General features: G+C 38.3%; 1 protein-coding gene across 2 annotated transcripts in view; it reads right to left on the bottom strand.

Annotated features, from left to right (window-relative positions):
• PLPPR4 (phospholipid phosphatase related 4) overlaps positions 1-25,418 on the bottom strand; it is a 31,938-nt gene extending 6,520 nt beyond the window's left edge. The window contains exons 1-6 of one of the 2 annotated variants that reach the window (XM_088170035.1): positions 25,263-25,418; positions 11,270-11,455; positions 6,891-7,020; positions 4,985-5,180; positions 1,708-1,765; positions 263-436 (exon numbers count right to left, since the gene is read on the bottom strand). In XM_088170035.1, coding sequence (XP_088026161.1) covers positions 263-436; positions 1,708-1,765; positions 4,985-5,180; positions 6,891-7,020; positions 11,270-11,455; positions 25,263-25,403 — 885 coding nt within the window. In that variant the 5' untranslated portion in view covers positions 25,404-25,418. Of the gene's footprint in view, positions 1-262; positions 437-1,707; positions 1,766-4,984; positions 5,181-6,890; positions 7,021-11,269; positions 11,456-24,910; positions 25,029-25,262 lie in introns of those variants that run through there. The other variant, XM_014884829.2, reaches the window with a different exon arrangement.
• Between the last annotated feature and the right edge of the window lie 3 nt (positions 25,419-25,421).

Raw genomic sequence — 25,421 nt, 5'->3', positions numbered from 1 at the left:
AGAACTGTTTCTGTATACAATGCCAGATGATTATATTCCATTTTATGCACTGGTCTGCAACTTCACATTGAAATACTTGTTTGCTTTTTCCTGTTTGCTTTTAAAATCATTATCCGTAATTCATCCTCTTCAACACAAATTGACTTTATTTATACTTATGGCACGTGAGCATGATGAAAAGCTTTCATTAAAATACCCAGTACTCTTATTCCAGCCTTAGAAGTTTAATTTGCTAAAACTTAACCATGACTATTATATTTACCAAATAGAGAGCAATTCCTCCTCCTATGAGAAAGCCACAGTAAACATCAACGGGATGATTCTTGTACTGGGTAATACGAGTCAGACCGCATATAATTCCACAGATGATAAAGGCAAAGACCAAGAGTGGTTTAAGAAGTTTTGAGGAGTCTGTTAATGTAGAATTGAAGTACATCTTGAAAAATAAAGAAATAAAGAAGCAGTTGAAGAAACTTAAATATAGCTAAGAGGATGTTAATTTCTCACATTCAGTGTTCCTTTTATATATAGATCACTAGTACACAGTAATATTGCAAGTAATCAATTTATTTTACTTTACAGCCCTGTTAAAATTTGCTCACTTACTGCAGAAAGATCTGAAATCACAAGGAATGGATTTCCAAAAACATAGGCAGTGTTGCTTATTGACATCAATTAGGATAAGTATTTTATGCCTCAATACTGTTCCAAATCAGCACCTAAATGTTCTATAAATGTGACTAAGGAGCCATTACTTGTGAAATACAGAAGCCAGATGTCGTTCCAGATGAAGGCAATAACTTGTTCCAACAAAAGCTACCACCAGATGCTTTAGAGAGCCATTTCTCAACTGAGGGCCATAATATCAGGGAGGTCACAAAAATTAAGTGGAGGTGGCTCATCAGTGTTATTCTGAATTCTGGCCTTTCTCTGGGCAGAATAAACACTGGCAAGCTCCCAGTACATGCACAATACTATCACCTAATGTCATTAACTGGTCATTACTGTTGTTTTCCTCTGATTTTCACAGCACGAGTGATGGAATTGCTTTTTAAACTTCAAGTAAGTTGTCTATAATACAAGTATTGTGGGCCATACTGAAGAAATGTTACTGCTTAGAGGTGCAAAATCAGCTGTGATTGCTGCAGCATGTCCCACAGTTCTCTGCTAGTGACTGATGGGTTTTATTCACTTGCTTTGCAGTAGCACCTTGAAGGCCTCTGGGAGCGATTGTACCATTTCATCCATGCTGCAAATCTCTGGAGGTGAAATCAAACTACATCACATGAATGTATGGCCCTTAATGCCTCAGGTTTAAAAGCAGCAAATCAAGTGAAGACAGCAACAAAGAAAGGGAAGCATACATAATGGTTAATTTGACTGGTAAGTTAAAATATCACTCTGTAAGACAGATAAACACTGCATTTTATATGAGGATAATATGAGGCATCAAATATACTTTAACATAACACTTTTGTTTGCTTTTTTAACAAAGGATATGATGCAGTTGAATCTTTTCCCTATTCTTTAACAGCCACAATAAAACCGGCTTTATTAATAGTTTTATTGTGCTTTCAAATTGCTAGGATAAAAGCATCCATCCATCCATCCAAGATATCCAGGCAACACATAATTTAACAATATAAAGCAAATTATTTTCTGACTTTTGTCTCGTATAAATGAAACTGAACAGAGTTGGTTACTCACCGAAATGTACACTGCTGCAAAGGCTGCTAGGGTGGCATGTTGAGAAGGGAATGACTTTCTGCCAAGGAAGGACACTCAAATTATACTTCTCAGTTCAAATGCACAGTGCTAGTGCTCATTGATAAAAACACGGGGTGGTACAGCCATCTTATACTTCCTAAGCAATATGTGATCTATTGATAATATTTGTCATTGGGTGACATTTTTCTCAGAGAGGCAAAGTACATCTTTATTTGCTATGTCTATAGCAAATAGCAAATTTTTTATTAAAAAAAAATTCAGAACTTTACATCACGACAGAAGTTAATGGAGCACAACAACATGTGGAGGGTATTTTAAAATTTACTGAGCCCCTTCTTGAGGGCCAGAGAATGAGAATCAATGAAAATATGTCTAAATTCTGAGACAAGTGATATCAAGTCTGATTTTGAAATTTTTGAGGGCCTTCTGCTCCAACTGAAAACCTGGATACTTAAATGATGTGGACTGGGTCTTGAGTTACAGGCTTCAGATACGAAATTTAAAAGTGACAGATTAACTTCTACTTCTCTGACAAGAAAAGGAGGTTTTGTGCAAGCAGGAGCTACATAGAACCATCACATGAGGCACTCTAACATTTTAGTATTATTATTCTTCTAGACCCATTTCAACTCTCTAAAAATAACCAAAGAGAAGTGATGTGAATGCAAAAGAGGTTTTTACTTAGTAGACAGAAAAAAAGCTGGGTTTGAATTCAGTAATACATGTTCTACAGTGGACATCTAGATCACAGAAGCCCTAAAAAAGTCTAAGTCTGCATGTCTTGGTGAAGAAGAGTATGTCTACCTTGCAGTCACAACAGGAACTTTCACCTGAGAAAGCTCAGCTTGGGATAAATAATTAAACTATAATTCAGCTTTACAGATGGGTCTTGCCACCCTAACTGGGCTCCACATACAGCCAATTTCCTAAAAACACCTGAGTGAGCTGGTTTAGGATAGCAGAGACTGAAACACAGTCCTTTAGCTTTAGACAGACATTTGTTCTGCAAAGCAGCAGAGACTGCTTTCTAAATTTCTTTCCTACGCATTTTGCCTTGTCTGTTCTGCATAATTAATTGGCAGTTAAAAATGTGCATGTAGTTCACTGTGAATGCCATACTGCTGACCTGAATTTGAGCCTATGGCTCCAGCAGATTCATGACTGGCCAAGATTTAATCTGCATTGTTCCTTTTGCATTTCTAAAGACAGACCTAAATTCTTCTTCATCTTATTTTATTTTATTTTTTACCTCTGTGAACAAATCTTTCACAAATAGTATTCCTGCAGAACAAACTCAGGGCTGAGGACAGGGGAATAAAGACACAAAGAAAAAAAAAAAATGTAAATGTTTATAATAGCTAATCAACTCCTTTGCCCTGTGCAGGTTTTAATGAAGCATAAATCTACTTGGAGTCTCTGTGGAGCTAATGTGTATATTTTAGTCTATGAACTTTTCTATCACTTAACCTTAATTTGATGGCATTTTTGTAGCATATAAGGTGTGTCACAATGGCACAGTCAATTTTCTCTTTATTCTCTTTTCTATTCACATGCTTTCAGGGCAAACACAGACTAAATGTACTCTCTAATGGTGTCGCTGCTTTTGTTCCTGTATTTGTTATCTTTTAATCTAAAATGAAAATAACTCCAGCTAAAAATATGTAGGCTTTTTGTATGGCTCTGTATTGTGAACGTGGACAAAGGTCTCAAAGAAAACATGTCCTGAACTCCAATGACAGTGTATCACTCTAAATGCTCATGCATGAGGATGTGCAGAGGGGGAACAATGAGAGTCCTACTGAGGGAAAGAGCCATACTGAGTCAGAACATCAGAGATGACAGAGGACAGAGACCTCACTGCAGTGCTGAACAAAAGTGACTGAAAAGGCTCTTTGAAGATAATAGAGGAAAAGATGGACAATAGGAGCCACTGGATATTTGGGGATGTTGCAGAAAAATGATTTGATGTAATCAGTTGGATAATTATGTGCTTCTCTCTATACTATTCACACAGAAGTCCAGAGGCAAATTTCTGGAGCCAAAGTTTCTGGGAAGTACAAATCAAAAATGAAGGCCATTAGCAAACTCAGAACAAGTTCCTTCCAAACTGAAATTATTGAAGTCAAATTAACCTCCTGTACTGTAGAAGTTATACCATAGTTTCTATATAAGTGACTGAAGCAAGTAGCAAGTGCTACTGAAGAACCAGTAGCAAGTGCTGCTTGCTGTGGTAAAGTTGGGACTGGCATAAGGAAATAACAATATAATAAAGGAAAAATGCAATAAAATGGAATTAAGGAGAAACTGTGGGTGGTATCAGAATATTATAGATTGCCAAATATATCCTCTATGATGGGAATAATTTTGAGATATCAATATATGGTTATTTTTCCAGGGAAACAGAAACACCCAAAGCCTGATTGCTTAGTCTTAATATTTTACAATCAGTTTCACTGTATTTTTTAGAAGTGATGGTATTTAAACTTAGGAGTGATTGGTGGTTTTGGAATGGCTACAAGCAGTCAATTCAAAGCAGTAGACCACATTTGAGATAATGAAATTAATGAGATGTAACTGTGAAAATTTTTCTGCTTGCTCCTGTGTAATCATGTCCTGATTTCCCTGGGACACCATGCAGTTGCAAGACACTGCTTGCAAGAATCAGGCTTCACTGGCAATATCCCAGTAACAGCAAATGGTTATGGGGAAAGAGATTAAAAAACAGTTAGAAATACCATGCAAGAAAAGACAGGTTTGGCAACACACAGCTGTCACTATTGTTGTATTTCCTCTAAAAATATATTTTCCAATGCTGTTAGTATAAAAAAATTATTTAGAGAAACAGAAAACATACTTGTCTAAAATATTCCAAACACTTGAAATATAATGTATGTTATACAGAGGTCTCAGACCAAGCACTTTGGAGACTTCTTCCCCAGCCTGTTACAGGGAACTTACCCACATTCCAATTTGGAAAGCAGTAGAAGCCATACATAGTGACAGTTGTATAGGAAATTGCCTCCTTTGAGGGGGCAGAACAACTGCTAACGACTGTGCCTTGGAACCTGACAAAGTCTTCCAAAGCCTACTGCTAAACTAATATCTTTATGGAGAGAATTGAACATCACTAAAAAGACATTCATGCATTCACCTCTAAGTCATTCAGACTTTAACTAGGAAAAAAACCCCTTTAAATTGGAATAGAAAAAAATAAAATGAATACTTAAAAATGTACACAATGAAGAATAGAACCAACCTTCCAGCGTTAATAATATTGAGATCAGCTCCTGAGCAAATATCTTCCACAACATATGAATTCTCTGAGCAAGATACGTTTAAGGATGTATAATTAGGCTTGCAAACAGTCAGGAAATATGGTGCCTGATATCCTGTTGATAGCTGTATAATATCAGTAACAAGAGCAGTTGCACAAAGACCAAACACGTGAACACCTAGGAAAGAAATCAACAGAGCTTGTTAATTTTATTATATGCATTAATTAGGCTGATTAATTGTGCAAAGTACATTCAACAGAGCTCTGATGGCTTTTGTTATTGGATTTGAGAAAATTTAAATGTAGAATAAGAGAATTTAAATGGAGAACAAAAGCTTACTGCAAAGTTGAATTCTTTAATATAAAATTTGAGATCGTTTATGCTTGTTTTATTCCTATTGATACTTAAAAATTTGTTTTAATGGCTTGATGTCCTCCAAACTCTTTTCATAAAAGAGAGCTACACTGAAGCTGCTTCAGTTTGGAAAGAAGTTTTCTGAATTGACTGAAGAGTTGCCAAGTATTTGAAGAGAGCATATGTGCTTATCCAGTCCTTGGAGTTTCCCACTGGAAGACAGGCTTTTAGTAGCATGGACAACTGCCCATTAGATCATAATTCTGAAGACCTGTTCTCTTTTTGCCACCATAGAATCGCTAGCTGGTGATAACTTTGGCTACCTCAACATCTCTGATGTTTCTTGAGTATTGTGTCCTTGTCACTAATCCAAATATTTAAGTCTATTTCATAAGGGATCAGTGCTTCAGACTGATTAATAATGCTAAATTCACAAGGCAAAAGAAGTAATGCTATTGCTTTACTGAACATTTTCATCTGCTCTTCTAAAGATTTACCTATAATTCCCTACTTTATTCATAAAGATAAATTTGTTTTTCATCCTGAAAATGAAAGAGTGTTAAAGACATTAAAATATGAAAACATCTTCAAATTCAGAGCGGGAATTGGGGATGAAATTCACGTGTCTTTGAGCTTGTTTTTTTGGTGATGGAATACCAAATAGGAGAAGAAATGAATGTGGGGCATGTTTACAGTCCTCCTTGCCCATGGTGTAATCTACAAACCCTCTGCTTTCTTCCTCACTGCTGCTCGTGTGAAGCTTTACTGCTCACAGATTGCAGAACCTTGCTTGTCACTATCTCCCTGTTTGCCAGACTACCAAAATCCAGGGAATAGTTGTCCCATCAGGTTTTCAGTCTGCTGTCCTGCTGGTTGTCTTTGCCTAGGCTGCCTTCTCTAACAAAAGATTTCTGAAACAGAGGAAACCTTATCTTTAGCCACTCATTGGGAGAGGAAATTAACTGTGAGAAGGGGATCAAAGTCCAGTTTCCTTTCAAAGTAGTGTTTTTCATAAATGACAATTAGAACAAAGTAAAACAAAAGATTTCAACGTGTTCCTCTATCATTTAAGTTGCCAGATTCTAGCCCTTTTTGAGAGGCAGATAAACACATTCCAGGAAAAGAATGTCAAACCTACTGAGAGTTTCTGACAAGTTTTCACTGTCATGCTGAATAGTGTGACAGGTGGGTTGAATCCTTATGATGCACTGAAGACAGGCAGGGGAAGTTATACACTGAAATCATTAAAAGGCAGCCAGCTCGAGGTGGGCAGGGAAGGAAAAACAAATTACTCTTTTAGAAATACTGACAATAGAGCAGGAGAGGAAAGTCAAAATGGAGAGTGTAGATGCTCCATTACTGAGTATGGGGCTGCTCTGTTGCAGTCTAAGTTTCTTCTCACGTTTTCTAGCAGATCTATGCTAATGACAGCTCTGCACTGTTCTGAAAGGCTGTTTCAGAGAAGCAAACCTGCATGGTGAAAACTGAACGTATGTGGAAAGTTCTTTTTTGTGAGTAACAATTGAGACCCACCAACAAATCTGACAGCTCTTCTAAGAAAAGAATTGAAGTTGCATCCTCCTGCATTAATATTGGCCTCTGTTCCAATCCCATTTCTTCTTTTGGACAGGCAACAGTAGAGAATTCCTTCTCCTATCATTATCTGCAATGACAAAGGAGCCATTAAATTGAATGTAGCACTTACTCAGAAGATCCTGATTGAATTTAAAGGGCTGTAATACAACTGTAACACAACTGGTGTCATCCACTGACATGCACTTAACTTTAGAAGATTTATATCAGTATGTAAACATAAAGTAATGCAACTTAGCCTGAATGAGGGCAGGCAAGAAGATGGCCCTGAAATTAAATGCAAATGGCATGCAGTATACAGTGCTCAGGGCTATCAAGGCCTCGATCTACAGCTGAAACTTAATGCTTCTACAATAAAAAAGCGGTAATTATAAAATATCAGCTCTAAAATAATCCAGAACCACTGCAATATCTTAGTGCTCCTGAAGTGGTTTTAGCATTCAGTCTTGGCCACAAGCCTAGCAATCCCAAGCAGCTTCTAATTATGTGACAGCCTGTTCTTCTGTATTTGTTTAATTTGGCTTAGGTTTTAACCAGATCCACAGCAGCAGAAAAAGTTCTGTCCTTATGGTCCCTTGCAACACACCAAGCAAAACAGATTATGACCAAAACCCTAGACAAGAGTTTATAAAAGGGAGAAAATAAATAAAAAATGGTATCGCTTGCTGGAAAATCCAGACACATTTATACATTTACAGTCTCAGATTTTATTGTTTTCCCTGTTCAATAGAACAACTGTAATTGGAATTCTGTACAGGGTTTGTACAGAGTTCAGAGGAAGGGTTGAATTGAAATATTGCAATTAATGAGGCAATTCTCACCAGCAAAAGTAGATTCACTTTGCCTATCCACAGCTGCACTGAAAACTAATCCATGCAATGCACAAAGCTTATAATACAATGAGATGCCAAAGCATCTGAATTATGCTGAATCTGCTGTAATTATCAGTGGTGTTATCTATACTAACACCTCCACCCTAAGAAAAGGAGGTAAAGTGGAAAAGCTTAGTCTAACTCTTTATTAGCTAAAGTTTTAATAAATTGAAATTTCTTGACTAGGAATATCGAAGTAGTGAAGGTTCTCTTATGACATGGAAAAGCCAGTGGTAAGGGTTATTTAAGGAATTCTAATTAGCTGAGAACTATTGCCACTACTGTCTGTCTACATTTGATCAATTTATTGCTGAAGCTTCCCAGAGAAACTAGTAGTATTCCAAACTTAATACTCAGTAAAACTCTAATAGTTTTTAGCCAAGTTCGAGGGAATATCTGGTACAGGGAAAACACCAGACAGATGGATTAGCTTGTGTGACAGAGCAAAAAACAACAAGGCCTGTGTCAAGGAAAATTCAGAGGCTGGCATTTCCACAGAAAGACTTCCAGAGTAGAGCAGGCAGTAGGAGTGAAACTGCCAGCAGTGAATTTCTCTCCTTGAGAATTGATTTCCCAAATCAATGTGATTTAATGGCTTCATGATCTCTGTTGGAAAGGACACTGTTACCTCTAAGCAGATTTTTAGTCAGTGGCTGATAAAACTTTGAACCTTCACTGATATGATTAAATAACTGGTCCTAACATTTCTATATGAGTAACTAGAGAGAAAATCTATCAGAGGATCAGATTCAGAGTTCTTTGAAACAAATAGAAATCATGCTGCAATTCAGATGTATCTATGTTCCAGACATAAAATATCTATCTTGATAATTTCTTCAAGTCCAGCTGCTCCACACTTTAGTCTCCTGTAGTTTTTGAATACATATCTATGCCACAAGCTATAAGACATATATCAATAATACAGGTCGTTATTTCTGTAACCCTTCAGGGCTACAGAACAGACCTGTTGAAAGGCATTTGCTAGTTACTAATAATGAGAAAAAAAGCCCAAAGGGAAAAACCAAAACACAAAGCCACAAAGCCAAACAGACTCCTGCGTAATAATGGCTTAGGAAAATAAGTCATAAAATGTTAGATTTTTTTTCTGTATAAAAAATTACTCTAAAGTGAATAGATTTATATATGTTCTCCAGTCTTGGGAAAATTATTATACCAGCAAAAATGACACAGAAAAAGTCCTATTCTAATATTTATATAAGGTTTTAAAGAGGGATTGACACTGGAATTTGCTTGTCTTCTTGCCCATGCACACTTTTTATATTTTTTTTTTCCTTATATATACTCTTTGGTAATATTTAAAATGTGGTTTAATCACACCTGTATTTTGTTGAGTCTTGATGACCTTCTGCCTCATACTGCAGTAAGTCCCTGAAGTGTGGACAGAGGCTGGGATGTGCAACATTACTGGAGTTCCTCAATTCCTCACACATCCTTTTTTCCCATCTTTTACAGGTTTTATAAAGTGTGTTTTATCAATTGAAATGTTTATGAAAACTAACTTACAAAATGCAAAACTCTACAATATGACAATGGCACAACTGTAATTTTTTACACTGAGCTTCACTGGCCTATTTTTCCAAATAAAAAGAGAAGGATTGGAAAAAATGTCCCCTAGGTCCTTACTTCAAAGTGTTATTGAATAATAACAAGTCAATGCCTTCAGTGCTCCACTGAAGGAGGTTGTGTATTTTGCACTGTCACTGCCCAGCCTCTAACACAGGCAGCACGTTCATGCTCACACCAATACAAATGAACTACACCTTCCTAAGGCTTGCAGCTTTTAGTCAATTATACACTGAAGCTTTGGAATTTACTTCCTTTATCAAACTTTCTTTTTTATAGGCATGCTCAAGCATGGTTTTGAGTTCCTCACATGGCATGTTTCTGATTAATTTTCTGTACTGGTGTAGAATGATTCAAGCAAGAATAACATTTTCTATTGCAAAATGCCATGCAATGCTGAAAGAATTAAGTTATAATCAAAGCCCTTAACAAATACTTTATAGTGGAAAAGGCATCTTTTATCCTGATTTAAGGTGTTTGATATTGCCTAGGCTTAACATAAACTCTCTCAAGTAAAAGCCAGGTTTTCCCACCTACTGTGGCCCAAGTGAGCCTGGACGGAATCCTTCTATAGCTGTGTCAGAGAAGTCCAGTTTGTTGTCAGCAGACACCTTAAGAAACCCAGCCAAACCCCAATACTAACATTTTGCTTTTATCACAGTATTTGGTGTTTGAAACAATTCTTTGCACCAGGATCACTAAGAGTCTTAGCTCCCAGTTCCTAAATGTATAATTTTTAGCCTGCTGGTTGTACAAAATCCTTCAAAAATGGTTTCTAAAGCAACGAAAATCAAATGCAGTAAGAACTGTTCAGTTTAAAAAAAAGAGACAAATAAAGAAAAAAAATCTGGAAAGCAAAGAGAAAACAGCATTTGATAATTTTTATACAGGCATCACATTTTATAGATTTTGTAACTGTAAATTGGGTAGTATTATAAAATGAATTAACTGATTGAAGTCAAGGAAATTAAGATGAGCTGGAAACAGAGTTATATTTGCAGCTGGCCTTTGAGAAGTGCTTAACAGAGATGCGTAGTCATTGCTGTTAGGGGGGGAAGAGATCCTTTCAAAAGGTTGATCGTGTTTTTTAGGTGCATAGAATCACCCACTCAAGGTGAATTTCTCTCTCCATTTGCCAGACAGGTGTGAGACTAAGGCTCCTATCTGCTAAAATCAGACAAAATGAATTCTCTATCTATTTATCTATCTATTAATCTATCTATGACAATTTCCACTTTTCTTTTCTGTGAAATACTGACCCATCTGCTCATTCTGACAGGATATTTCTGTTCTGTTGAAATCATCTCCTCCCTTTGGGTGAATGATTAAACCAGCCCACTTTTGCCTGCTCTTAATGACTAACTTATAATTTAGAGGTGGTTCAGTTCTATTTGGGAAAATGTATTTGAGTTCACTGACAAGATTGATATACCTTCTCTCTGAATAAAGCTAGTTCTAACAGAAGTGGCAAGTTCAGGGCTGTGAAAGGCTTGCATTTCAGAAAAAAAAAAATCCTGCATTTTTTATGTATCTGAGAGTATGGAGATGCCCAGTCTGTAAAAGTTAAAATATTTGGACAGCATAACAGAATGATTCAAACCATTCTCATCCAACTGTAGATGCTGTTTCTTAAAATTAAAGCCCAGCATTAAGACAGTGAGAGTAGATGAAGTGCTATGTGGAATGTTCAAAGGAATATATCTCCTTTTGTTACAGAAGAATGAAACATGATTTTAAAATCCTAGGGAAACTAGCCTGGATGACACTTTACAGCCTAACTCAAACCAAAGGAGCTATTTTCATTATAGCAACTGAAACTCTGTTCAAAATCTTTATTAAGTGACAGTAGCACTTCAAACTTACCGTAACTGATGGTCCAGCAAAAACCAGACTAAGCAACATCAAGAAGGGAACAGACTCTTGTGTAGGTTCAATGTATGGCATGCTCAGACTCTTGTCATAGCAATTAAATCCAGAATGAACTGGCTTGAAGACATCAGTAAGTTCAAGAAAATAGAGGCTAACAACAGAAGATGCCAATATGGGCAACTAGAAGAGAAGAAAGCAACAAATTACTGATTGGGAATGGAATAGCAATGCTTCTGCGAAGACAACACAGTCTGTTAATAAATCTCTTTGATGTTTGTAGTTTATATCTCACTGCTCCTTATCAGGCCTCTTTTACTATCTCTAAATAATTAATTCTCTAGAGATACAATACTGTTCAGTTGATATCAATAACCCTGCTGTATACCAAGCTAGTCAAAACACCCAGCCCAATCTTTAGCACATATAATTTAGCCTTTTCATCTATGAATCATTAACAGAAAAACTTTGATTTAATTTTTTTTGTAAGGAAAGCATCAGGACTGCAGTCTCCCATGTGGGGCCTCAGCACTCTGCTATTCATCAATCACCCTTTCTGGTCCTTTAGCAACTCTCTGTCATGTACGACAGTCTTTACATCAAAGCCATTTTGCATTAAGTTTCAAAGTAATAGTTAATGAAAACCAGTATCCAGTCCTTCCCTAGAATCTAAATATATGATAATGCACATCCATTTCGCAATTCTATCAAAAAAGCAATTAACTTTGGCAAGACTCAGTCTGTTTAGAACCTTGATGACTATGGCTCACAATTCTTTTATCCTCCAGCTATTTAGTTATCTAACCCTTTGCAATTACTTCCACTAATTCATTAAGAACAGAGTTGGCCCTTCTGGGAGCCCAAATTCACCTCTGCTCACCACAAGCTCCTTAAAGCACAGGATCAACCACTAAATCTCTGTGGAAGGAAGTAATTGAAGAGAAGATATAGCAAAAAGGCATTTTAAAGCTATTGGTTTATAAGTGAACAAAGAGAGCAGCCCTGGCAGATGGGTGTTGGGGCATTCTGAGGTGACCAGCAGCATGTGAGGTACCTATGGTTAAGAGCATCTGAGATTATGAGAAACAGCAATTGTCCTAAAAGAATTTTGAGCATACTTGATTATTCTTGCAATGCTCAGTTCACATTTCAAAAACAACTGATTGTTTAAAATCAATGTCATCCATCCCATTCTACAATGCAATATAGAAGCAGAGGTAAAATGTGATCCATATATATTTTGAGAAAATGATGAATAAAATCTCTACATGAAAGAGGAACAATGGTTTCTTGCATTAACAGGCAATTTTCCGTTTTTTAAGCATTGAGCTTATAAAAATTCAGGCTCTTTGTGCATAAAATGTAATTCTGGGTGATTAAAGAAGGAGGGTTCCTGCTAAATTTAATCAAAACATCTTTTAATATGAGTTTTTGTTTAAAAAAGAACAGCTTATCTTTGATGTGCTGATTTGAAAAGGGTGAGTTTTGTCTTCAAAGTGTTCCAAGCAGAATCTGAAGAGGGTGGTGAGTGGAAGAATGTCACTTGTCTGGTTGTATCTGTGTTCAAGTTGATTGCATTGTAATGTCACATAGTATAGAGGCTGTGATTGTGTACAAAGGGAGAAAATGTGGATTGGCATCCTTACATGCTGTGAGCATTACAGAAATAAGACCAGGCCTCTGGGAAGTTTGCTCCAGTAAATATGTGCATACTTTTATATATATATATATATATATATAAATGTATAGCCCAAACACATCCATATTTGCACTCACATATTATACTATACCTACATATTATGTACAGCATATAACATACACAGCATGTAACACATATTATGTGAACACATAATACATAACTGTTATATAATCTGACAGAAATATGTATGGAATAATTACATGCAATGCCACTAAATTAAGTCCTGCTTCTTGCCCATCACAGGAAGAAGTCCAGTTCTTTAGCAGGATGCATGATATAATAAATATTTTTTATATATGTATATGTATATATATAAAATATGATATATATAATCCTCACTTCGTGCTGGATGCAGCCTGATTGACCATAATGAAAGCATGTCAACATGGCCTAGATTGTTTCCAGTCATTACATGGATGTGCAGGATGAAACAGGACTTCCCTGAACTCTTCATACTCTGGGAATAATTTAGACTGTTGTGGAACTGAGTGTCCTTCTCTCAACACCTGCCTGCCCAGAGACCCTGCTGATTGGTGTAAGGGGCCTCTTGACCCAGAGGCTGCCACAGCATACCCTGTCCTGATGTGCAGGGAGCTTGCACTGGCTCTGTGCTGCTCTTGCTAGGACATTGAAATTCTGCACAGAATTTGAGCTCTCAACTTCCCTTCTGCACTACATTTAACTCTTGAAACATTTGCAATGTCTTTTATTTTTAACTATTTGAAAGTCATACTTAATGACTTTGTCAGGGTCCATGTCCCATTGAGCAAGACACAAACTTATTCCAGTAGGCTAAATGGACCAAACAAGCAGATGCCTATTGTCCCTTCTTTTGAGAAATGATGCCCTTTTATCAACATGTCCCCAAAGGTTAATTCCCCAGAATGAAAACACAGAGCAGGCCCACTCATGGAATACCTTGCACTCAGAGTTTCATCTTCAGTATTTTTACATTTCTCCAATATCTGGAAGGTAAAGTCTCTCCTTGAACAATAGCCACAAGGCAAACTCTAATTGGATCACAGTATTTTTAGGCAGGCAACTGATTTAAATGGCAGTATTCAACTAACAAAAATAGGCAATATTTGAAGTGGTATTTTATTGTGGAACACTAAAATAAAAGGTAGTGAATAACTTTTCCTTAAAACTACCATATTTAAGCTTTAACTATTATTAATTAAAAAATCAAGGCATTTTAGGAATTGCATTTTACTGTCTTATGGCTTCAGTACATGTTCACATGTTATTTCTGACTGTAATTATCCATTCTGCTAAAGAAAAGATATAATTCTAAAAGATTATGAATCTCTGACATAACTGCTTACAATACTAATGAAGAGGTCTGTAGTCAGTTTGCTATATACAGTATGTCAGATCCCAAAAGACTGTTTTCCCCCCATGTTTTTAAAAATACAAATATAAAATGTGTATTCTAAAAGTCTAACTTTTCTAAAAAGGAAAAGGCAAATGTTTCTAAAGTCTTCTAAACAGTATAACTGGCTATTTAATATATGAATATTTATGGAGTGTTCTGCTTAAGGCAGCAGCATTTCTGTAATTATAGACTTCGGCTCCCAACACCTTGAAAATGTCAAATATAATTAGGTGGTAGAATGTGTATTGTTTTAATTACAAAATGGAATAGGAATTTTCCTGTGCCTAATTAGAATAATAAAACCCCCAACGTCAATTCTTGACTAATCCTGACTAATAAGTCTTTATACTCTTACTTCCTTGGATGGATAATGGAGAAAGATCTCTGTTTAGCTTTTAATTTAGACCTGTAAATTCAGAGTTTGACCCGAATGGTCAAAGCCTGTTCAGCTTAGAGCCTTAAAGTCAGAAGGATAATCAGCATGGCTACTGAAAAAGTTTGATTTATGGTCTATTTATATTTTTAAAAGAGTTTTTTTTGTCTTTTCCTTCCTTGCTGTTTTCTTAAACTGTAAGTTAAAAGCCTTTATTAAACCACAGAATTTTGCTATTAATAATAATTAACATTATTAATATTTTAAAAGATTTTGCTGTATTGAGTGAGGAATAGTCCAAGCATCAGAAAAGATGTTCTCTGTTCCCAAGAGTTCAACAAGGATGCAAACACCCAGAGATGTTATAAGGAGAAAACTTCCTCTCTTACATAGTGCAGGACAAACCAAAGCAGCATTCAGCAGCACAACTTCTCTGAACTGATGGGGCGTGTAACAAATCTTTCTGCTGGCCAAGAGCCACAGGATACCTATCACAATGATAGATCACAGAGGGCTGAAAGAAGAGATGGCCGGGAGAAGAGTTCAGAGGTGGGGAATAACAGTTCTCCAGCCTGTTCATCTCTGTTCTGTGGAACATGCTTTGATTGCTCTGGGGGTCATTTTGGGGTGCTTCTTGTTTACTTGTGAGGATTAAAATTGTCCAGGATGCACAGTGCAAGCACAATTTGCTCCAGGTCATATGACACAGCCTGTGCATGGAAACCATGCTGGTCCTGCCCAAAACTCAGAAGTTGGTTACTGCTTAATCTCTGGGCCCAAAATTGCTGGGGCACCCCCAGGTACATGGAAATGCTTCTTTGAAAACTTGCCTAAGATTAGTTTTCCATGACTTTGAATGTATGAGATAAGGAACCTGTAGAGCTGTAGCCCACTAAATACAATATCATCACGCCTACTAACAAGCTGCAGGTTTCATACTGAGTTTGCAAGGGCTCAGGCTCATCAAACAGGCTTTGTCCTTAAATCTTAGAAATCAGGCTATGGCTAATTTTTTTTTATTTTCATATCTTTCTATGGTACATCTCTGCATGATTTTTTGTATTTTTATCTAGCAGTAACAAGTAGTTATTCAGTATAACATGAGCTGCAGTGTAGCGCATCTCAAAACCTTTCTCAGGAGCAGTATAATGTTGATGGGGATTTGGATTCTTCCTCACTTTAGGAGCCACTTTGGTTCATTTTTATGTTTGCTAATGCACTTTTATGCCTTCCTCTCTTGGTCTGTCTTTTCACATTACATCCCAATTTACTATATGTAGCATGGTGCATATGTGTTGGATTCTTGTTTTTGATCTTTGTTACCCTTCAGTTTTGCCAGTTGCAGTTCTACATTTCTTTATCTGACCATTGGGTCAGTTGTTTATAACCTTGAGCTCTCCAGTACCAGTACATGCCCCATTTCCTACCCTACACCAACAACTCCACCACATTGCACTCTCTGTAATGCAGGAATACAGGTCTGGTGTGACAGCAGTGGTCTTGCAAATGCGTCAGTGGAAGGTCAAGGCTTAGGAGGGAAGTCTCATCAGAGAGGATAGAACTTGGAAATCCCTGGCTTCTATTAATTCTCTAAAACTGTACACTGCTAGTTTTATATTTTACTCTCATATTTGTCAGCATTTAACTAAACAACAAGTCCCTATTTATCTTCAGGAAAATAACATCTTAAAATTCATGGGCCTTGGGAGAATTCAGCCATGGAATGTCACATACTCAGATATCTGAATCTGTTTTGTAGGTTGAAGTTATGTGACTTTTGCTTTGCTAAATTGCACTGTCTGGGTGTCCTCTCTTACAATTAACTCCTACCCAGATCCTGTGGTGATGTTGCCTGTATAAAAGGTAGGCAGAAAAGGAAGGAGCAGCATGGATGTAGCTTTCAGAGAAGTCAAGACATGATTTGCCAGATGCAGACTAAAGAATACTAGCCCAGCTGCTGGAAGAAAGGGTTATGGGATACTTGATACACTGGATATTTTATATTTTGTAAATAATTTTTAGACTTGGATGGCCAGGAACTTGTCAGATTCTTTGTTCTGCAACCCTTCCACAGCAAGTGAGGGGTTCCTGAGTACGGGAGCTGCCTCCTGATGTTTCTCTTGTTTTCTGGGAATTGCGAATCTTTGTAAGCAATCAAGTAAATAAACAGGATTGCCTCAAAGAGAGAGCAAATGAATGCCATTGGTTTCCCAGCATGAAAAAAAATCAGCTAAATCTTTGAGAGAAGGATGGTTAGATTAATAACTATGTTTAGTTCCCATGACAAGACTGTGACATCGTGGAAGATTCTATTAAATTTATCATAAATGTCGGTCCTTGTGCCAAGGAATTCATGGTCTAAATGACAAGGCACAGCAGATGGATGAGACAAGAAAGAGGGCTGTAGTGGGTTGGAGGAGACAAGGTGTTCCTTATCCAGCTACAAACAGTGACTGCAGCTTTCAACCACCCTGGCTGTTGTCCTGTTGTACTTTGCTGCAGGATTCACAATGGACAGGAGGAGAGAATGGAAAGAGCATAGGTTTCTCTTATCCTGACGGGGTGAATACTGAGATCATTGCTGTGATTGAAGACCTTCCAGAATAGGTCAGTATTAAGAAATGGCATCAGCCAAATTCTGCCATTTTCTCATTTTTGAGAGCCCATGACTCCCTGAAGAGAGAGTATTAAGCATGGGATGACTGTAGAGTAGGGGACTGGCTTGACAGAAAAGTGAGATTTTTAGATTTATATTTATGTTCTAAACTTTATTCTTAAATGTCTCAGGCTTATAAAAGAAGGCATTCAGTCTTTTCAGAAATTTAAGTCAATGTCTTGGGGTGACTTTACGATGCTTGTATAAAGCCATCTGTATAAAGGCTTTTTGCTTTTCTGCCTGAACTTGAGTTTCTGCTGCTCCTTGTCCCTTTTCTGGATGCAGGTTTCATCTGGCCCAAAGCTATAAGGAATTAATCTTTTCTCTAAAGTACTTGTCCCTCACCATTGTCTAAATTTTATGAAAATTATGTACAGATACGATATAATGGTCTTTCTTGTCCTAGGCTGAATGCTATCCAATTTAATTTCAACTTAAGTTGAATTTCAAATCCCAGATGTCTTTGAAATCTATTATAATTACCATTTTGGAAAATTAAATTACCTATATTTCCAGCATTGGTTTCAGAATTTAACTTAATTGTTTTGTGACTGTCAATTACAGCCTAGCTTTGGAAATACAACAGCTATCTTCATGCAACTCTTCAAATTATTCTTATCTTTTACCAGATCTTAATAGAAAGGTCTCAGTATATGTGAGACCAAAAACAGAGCTGATCTATCAGTGATACAATTCCTATCTATTTCAGAAATTTCAGTCATGCTGAATGCACAATAACCCTAAAAATGCTTTTTTTTCTTTTTTTATAAATTTATGTGAAGCAGCAATCACACAGGGAGAAACCAGCAAAATAAAAATTGTTTAAGAAAAATATTTTGGGCAGGAGTAATCTATAAATACTTTACAAATTTTATATATTATATATTTTACATATATATTATATTAAATATATGTGTTTAAAGTAAATTCTCAGGGACAAATTTAAAACACAAAAACACCAGTAATGCATTTCTTTTCAGTGTGACTTCAAATATAATTGATGACTCCATATCTTAATTATTATTGTTTGATTACATGAATTATAATCACAATAAATTAATAATTGATTGTTACAATCAATTAATAACTACATGCAATGAGATTTAGGATATTACATGTACTGTTGATTACAAAATTTATTTGATGCTCCTGCTGCAATGTTATGGTAAATCAAGAACAGCAGCACTTCAGCAAAAGGCAGTTGTTTTCAGGTCAGTCTCACCAAATTTCAGATAGAAGTTTCTTCAAAAACCCCATCTCAAAGGGACAAAGCTGCCAGTCCCTACACAATGCTACAATTTTTTGTACTCTCTAAAGCATGCTGATTTCCATATATACAAAAAAATTTTAATCCTGTAGGTGCCAGCCCTTCTCCAGTGGCTTCCTCCCATGCTGTTTAGCCACTTCTGAACTCCCTACAAACTGAACTTTCAAGTGACAGGATCATCAGACAAGATACCATGTTTGTAATATCTCAGCTCCTGTGCACATTAAGGTCCCACAATATGCTGGGTTTTATTAACTTTGGCTCCAGAGTAATAGATTTTTAACAACTATAAAAGAAGATCTCAGATGGTAGGATTATAAATTTTTGAAGAGGTAGTAATTCAGAAAAATGTATCTCCATTAATTTCTAACATATTCAGGCCTTCTTTTACGACTGGAAGTATTAGGTCAAGAGGATGTTGCTGGACTGAAAAGGAAGCAGGGCCTTCTTTCACTGAGAACTACTCAAACTCTGCATTTGCCAAGCACATAGCCAAAACCAGAAAGGACACCTAGCTTGTGCCATTTGCATTTGTGCCTTGGCACCGGTGTGACACCTCCCTTTTCATTCTCTTTTTGTGGTCATCTCCTGCTAAAAGCTGGTATTGTTTAGGCTGTACGGCTCTTCCAGAAGCACAGAAGTGACAGGGGAGGATACAACATTGACGACTTGGCCAATGAATTATACAGCTGCTCTGAATGCATAGCAGCCTCCTCAGGTCTTGGATAGCCCCCTAATATTTTGAGGCTATTGGCCTGTAATGCAGCTTTATAAACACATCTGTCATCTCTCCTCTGAGAGTCAGCCACATGACCAGCTCAGCTGAATGAGCAGAGAGCTAAGTGTATTTCTCCTTCTCCTCTCACACATGGTTGATACTTTCGAGATAAAAAGACATATTTGGAAAATACCATGCTACTTTGACAGTAGCAAAGGGCTAATTTCATCTTCTGCCATTGGGGATCTTTGTTGGGTGCAGTCCCCAGTTAATTTAAGTATAACAGAAAACCAATCTAGAGAGGAGTATGACTATACTGTGCCCTACAGCCTATTATCTCTCTTATTCTAATCAATGCACTCCCCTGATTTTTTTTTTTTTTCTTTTGCAGTCACACCTATACAAGACTTGCAGGTCATTGTACGTTAAATATTGTGGATCATGCATGGCTGAATAGCTGAAAAGTGTTCCAGATGTGACTAAGAAGTGCTACTGAGTATCAAATGATGTTTCAAGTCCAACTCTCTCAGTGTAAGTTAGAAACAAAAAGAAGTAAACCATCTGTTACTGAGATACAGTGGTTATTCTCTACATGCAGTTATTTCAGTGGGGTCTCGTGACCTCCTGAGTTCTGTAGCCTGGAGTTCTACAATGATAACAGATCTTTGTGCTTTCTGCTGGTGAGAATTCCAACTTCTTTGGGGAACAAAGAAAATAAGTGGTCTTCTACTACTGGAGGAAGTGTTTCCAAACTGATTAAGGCCTGGCTGAGACTTGGAAAATGTAGAAAAAGCTCCATCCATATGCATTCATAACACAGAGTCTAGAAGACAACATAAGGAAGCAAATTTAACTGAACGAGGGACATTTCTAAAATATCTCCAATTTTAATCCCTGGAAGTTACACAACCAGCAGATGAAGGCTGTGCTAGAGCAACACAATTTAGCTGGAGAATAAATGCATCGAGTCATGCAGATTGACAACACCTTGACCTTTTGCATTCCGATATATTAGGCACTGGATGAAGCAGTAACTCCACTGAAGTCAAAGGCAAAATTTATGCAACTTCCAAGAGAACAGGATTGAAACCAGCAGTTTTTGAAATGGGAGAGCATGAGTAAAGACTATTTCCTTCACCAAGAGAAATCTTTCTGTCCTGATTCCAAAGTGTGACCACTCTGCCAGAAATGGAAACTATGTAACTCTGGAAGTTTTCCAGATTGATATTGAAATTCAAGACATCAGTATTTCTTTTCCAAGCGAATATAATAATGATATACTCTGAATATGCTGAAAACAAAGTCAGTTAACAAAACCCATAACTTATTCCAGGAATACTCATTTTCAAGGCCTCCCAGAAGTATATAGACTTTTTGCCATGAAAAGTAATTCCCACTAGGCCAGAGGGATTATGAATTTTCATGGAAAGCTTTGTCTTTCTCAGCTATGCAAATGAAATTCAGATAACCCATACAGTCAGTCTACAGAACCCTAAAATGCCTTAAGCATAATTAGGAATAAAAGAGGCCTGGCTGCCTGACGGTGATGATTACCATGTCCTTCAGGTAAGTGTGCACTAGGCAATCTAAAATTATTCAGCTCTTGGGAGTGTGTGCTAATCAGAAGTTCTGCTAAGCAGAACTATTAACAGTCCTTTAAAATAACCCCTAAAACATTCTTACGAGACATAGGATAAGTCATCAAGTTATATTATTTTATGAATCATGAAACTTGAAAACATGCAATTGAAAGTGTGTTGACATTTACTTCATAATGTATATTTGCCTCTAATGCTTTTAGAAAATGACCCATCTGCATTTTTCAGAAGCTGTCCTTTGCATTTCCCTGTCTTTCAAAGCTCTAGCCTGATTCTCCTTTTGCTTTTGCCATGTAAATGAAGAATAGCTCTAATAATCTTAAGAGGAGCATGTTAGTTTTATGTCTTAACTCTTTTGTTGGAAACACCTGCCAGTTTGAGTTATCCATCAGTTCATAGAATATGTCCTGAGTTAGAAGGGACCCACAAGGACCACTGAAATCCAGCTCCTGGCCCTGCACAGCACCTTCCCCAAGAGTCACACCCTGTGCCTGACACCAGTGTTCTCCAAACACTTCTTGAACTCTGTCAGGCTTGGTGCTGTGACCACTTCCCTGGGGACCCTGTTCCAGTGCTCTGCCACTCTCTGGGTGAAGAATCTTTATGTAATATCCAACCTAAACCTCCCCTGACACAATTTCCTGCCATTCCCTTGGGTCCTGTTGCTTGTCACCAGAGAGGAGAGATTGGTACCTGCCCCTCATCTTTTCCCTAGTGAGGAAGCTGTAGACAGCTATGAGGTCTCACCTCAGTCTCATTTTCTCCAGGCAGTTGGCCTGCCTACATTCTATGTAATCATATTTTTATCTGAGCCTGAAAGTCACTGCCACTAAACACATTTGTTCACTGGAATTAATCTCATTCATAACACATTCTTAAGGGTCTTAACAGTTGAAACCCCCTAGTGTCAGAACTTATATTGCTGTTTCTAAGGTACTGCATGCTTGTATTATTTTGGTTGTTGCATGTATTATTTCACTAATTTCACTCTTTAAAACATATTTCATTTGTATAGCATGAATAGATCTCTTTCCTACCACGCTGGAAAAAATTTAACTGTCAACTCAACATCTTTTTTCCAAGTCTATGCTTTTGTCTAGCATTGAAGAGGAAAAAAACAAGCACATTTTTAGAAATATTTTTTTTAAACAATGTGCTTTTCCTTGGGCCTAGACCTTCTAAATAGGTCTTGCTGGAAAGTGGATGTCAGCAAGCTCTACTTTTCTTGTTTGAAGGTGGAAATTTAATGGGCTATGGGGTTTTTTTGTTGCAATTCTGAGTGGAAAGGCACTGTCTGCTATGATCAGGAGAGGGAAAATAAAAGAGGATGAATGCCAAAAGAAAAAAAAACACATAAAAGAATTGACAGCATTCAAAGGCAAGAGGTTGAAAGCCTGTTTCTTATCATCCATTTTTGAAAGTAAAAGCTTTAAAACTCAGAAAGCCTTATTTAAAGTAGGGAAGTTTTGAGTTTAAATAGTTGGCTGTTGTTGGATTGCATTAGGACCTTACCTCCTGCTTACATTGGAAATCCTTACGACATGGTAATGCCTGTCAACCACACTGAGTGACTCCTCTATCCCCTACACTTGCAAACTTCTCATTGCAATTAAATGATCTCTGAATAAATCCCTCTTTATGGAGTACAACTTAATCTGGTTCTGTTTGAGCCAATCACAACAGAAGATTTGAAGTCATGTCCTTTCCCTGATGCTGCTGAAGTGCTGGCATTTGCTGTGCTCCAAAGCTTTAGAAAGGCATTCTCATTAGTCTGATTGGAATCAGTGTGCATGTGTGCAAACAGAGAGTGGGCATTCACAGGGAACACGAGCTACATGCTCCTTTCAAGTACCACATGAACTGTTGTTACCCTTTCATCCAAGTGATTTGAGTACTCAACTGAGAAGTGGGAAATGGTTTCAAATGCTATGTAATGGGACAGAGCTGGTAACACATCAAAAAGTTTCCTAATCAACGTTTAGGTTCAGGTTCAGGTGTATTGCAGCCAGTTTTTTCTCTTGATGTTGCTTTTACTTTTCAGTTCAAGAGGGGCTGTAAGTCTGCAGTTCAATAATTAGAAATGACTCCTGGTAGGGAAGGGCTCACACAGGGTCTTGACTGCTTCTGTGACTGAATAATATAGAAGTCTTAAAAGTTCATTAGGACACCTTTCTGTTAATTGAGGACTTTGACTCCCTCACAGCAACTGGTGTTGAAAAGATCTCCACCTGTTTTTAAATGAAGCTTGAAATGACTTGCTGAGGGAGCTAACAGTCCAGACCTGAGTGGAAAACTCGCCTGCCTCATTTGGGAACTGTAAGCAGAGCTCAGTGTAGGTTCTTCACTGCTCACAGAATCCTTTACCTTATCCCTTGTAACAGCTGCAGGGAGCTTCTAGGGAAAGTATATGTATGCAATCAGTTGTCTTACATAAGGCAACTCTTAAGAGCAGCAGGCACACACTTTGTGCTGTTGCTCTGCATTTCATCCCATCTTGCTGCAGGCCAAAGCACAGCCCACCTAACAGCACAAGTTGGGTTGTGTCTTGCAGGACCTCTACATCATTTCCATCATTAGAGTCCTGCTCAGGCTGAGGTACAGCAACCTCCCTTCCTGTCCGGATTCCCAAAGCAGCAAAGAGAGCACACAGAGTGAAGAAGCCCCTTACCTTTTCTTAGGGGCTTCTCCAAGCTTGTCCTCTCCCTCCTATGCAAAAGCTAATACAAGATATATGGCATCAAAGGGCTTTTCTTGAGCAGGACTAATCACATTGACAGTATGAGCTTGATGCTTCCATATAACCAATGCCTGTTAAGCTTTGCAATTGGTGCAGCTTAGTGTTAGGTGCTGACCACATCCAGCTGCTTACAGAACAGAAACACCCCACTGTTACCTAAAATTCCTTCTGAGCCCAACCCCATTCTACCTTCTAGAGAACCTCCAAAGCCCTGCAAATACACCTGAGAGAAAATATATTTTGTTTTATATTTCACCCTAAGTTTATATTTGTGTATTTTTGTATATTAAGTATTATATATTTTTATGCTTTTCAGTGCCAGGTATAGTTAACTTACACTGTATTTTACCATCAAGTTCTTCACATTATTTTCACAATCTATTTCCTACCTAAATTAGGTACCTCAAAGTGCATCAGGCTCTCTTCGCTGTGAGTAGGATCACATGAAACACTTTACTCAACCCATAAAACATTTTTACCTTCCTCTTTCTGCTGTGCCATTAAACAAATCCATATCACAACAATTTCTTTAAGCTTAAACTGTATCTACTAATGATCTTCCAGAAGTACCCAAGTGACTGTACTTTCCAGGGAGGCTAAGTGCCTCCAAGTGACACACCAAGCAGCCAGTGTCTCTGCAACTCCACCTGCTACCAGCTGAGCAGCCATAGCAGGTTTTGCCCTAGAAGATGTGCCGAGAACCTCCTTCTGTTTTCCAAACAGACATTTTTAGCTCTGATAGAGGAAACACATACTCCAGGGGCCAGCAGAAATATATCCGTGATTACCTATTTGAGAACATTTCTATTTTTCTAAGCATTTCCTTATGAATGTGATTTTTTATTCCATCGAAGCAATGCAAGCGGCATTTGCCTGGAAGCCAGCCCTTCTTGAAACATGTCTTCCTCCCGAGAGGTTCCTGTGCACATAGCCCGATTTAGTTGAGTAACCCTTTCATATTCTGAGTAATTCTTAGAAATAATTCTTGCTTCAAAAGGCTCGAAAGACGAGATTGATTTACGCCTGCTCCTCATCGGGAGCTTCGATGCTGATTTCGGCGATGCAAACCATCACGTAAGGGTTTTGCATCAGACGGTGCGGACAGCGCACCGAGGCGAGCTCGCTGTCCGCGGGCGCACCGCGTTCCCTGCGGATGGGCTCCGCACCGCTCCCCGCCAGCCCCCGGCCAGCCGGCTCGGCGCAGCGGCCACTCACCTCCACGAAATAGAAGCAGGGCAGTAGGGTGACGCTGTCCTTGGTCACTTTGCCCTTTTGCCGCTCCTTGGCGGACATGCTGGCGGGGCTGCGGGCGGCGGCCCCGCGGCCAAGCGCAGCCCCGGCCGCTCGCAGCCGCCCGCCCGCCGCGGGTCTCCTCCGCCCGCCGCCGCCGCCGCCGCGCCGAGCGCTGCGCCGTGCGCGGGGCTGACGTCAGGAGCCTGCTCGGCGGCGGGCGGGGGTCCCGGCCGCCTTAACCCCTTCGAGCCGAGCCAGGGACCGGCGGGTAGGGGAGCCCCGGGAGGTGCGCCCGCACGCGGGGCTGCTTTGGCTGCGGCAGATTTGTACGCACCCGTACAGGTTTGAGAGAATCCTGAACAGGATCCCGGCGGGCATCGGGGTGTTCGGGATGCCCCTTGAGGAGTCTGCTGCGTTTATCTTGTTTCTGGGAAAGATTTTTTCTGAAACAGAGTAGTAGAACGTTGTATAGCATTCCTATACAACCAATGTT

Source organism: Sturnus vulgaris, chromosome 9, assembly GCF_052056855.1.
Source record: "Sturnus vulgaris isolate bStuVul1 chromosome 9, bStuVul1.hap1, whole genome shotgun sequence".
NCBI classification, from domain to species: domain Eukaryota; kingdom Metazoa; phylum Chordata; class Aves; order Passeriformes; family Sturnidae; genus Sturnus; species Sturnus vulgaris.
The sequence above is the reverse complement of the archived record's forward strand: the minus strand, read 5'-3'. Positions and strand labels throughout refer to the sequence as shown.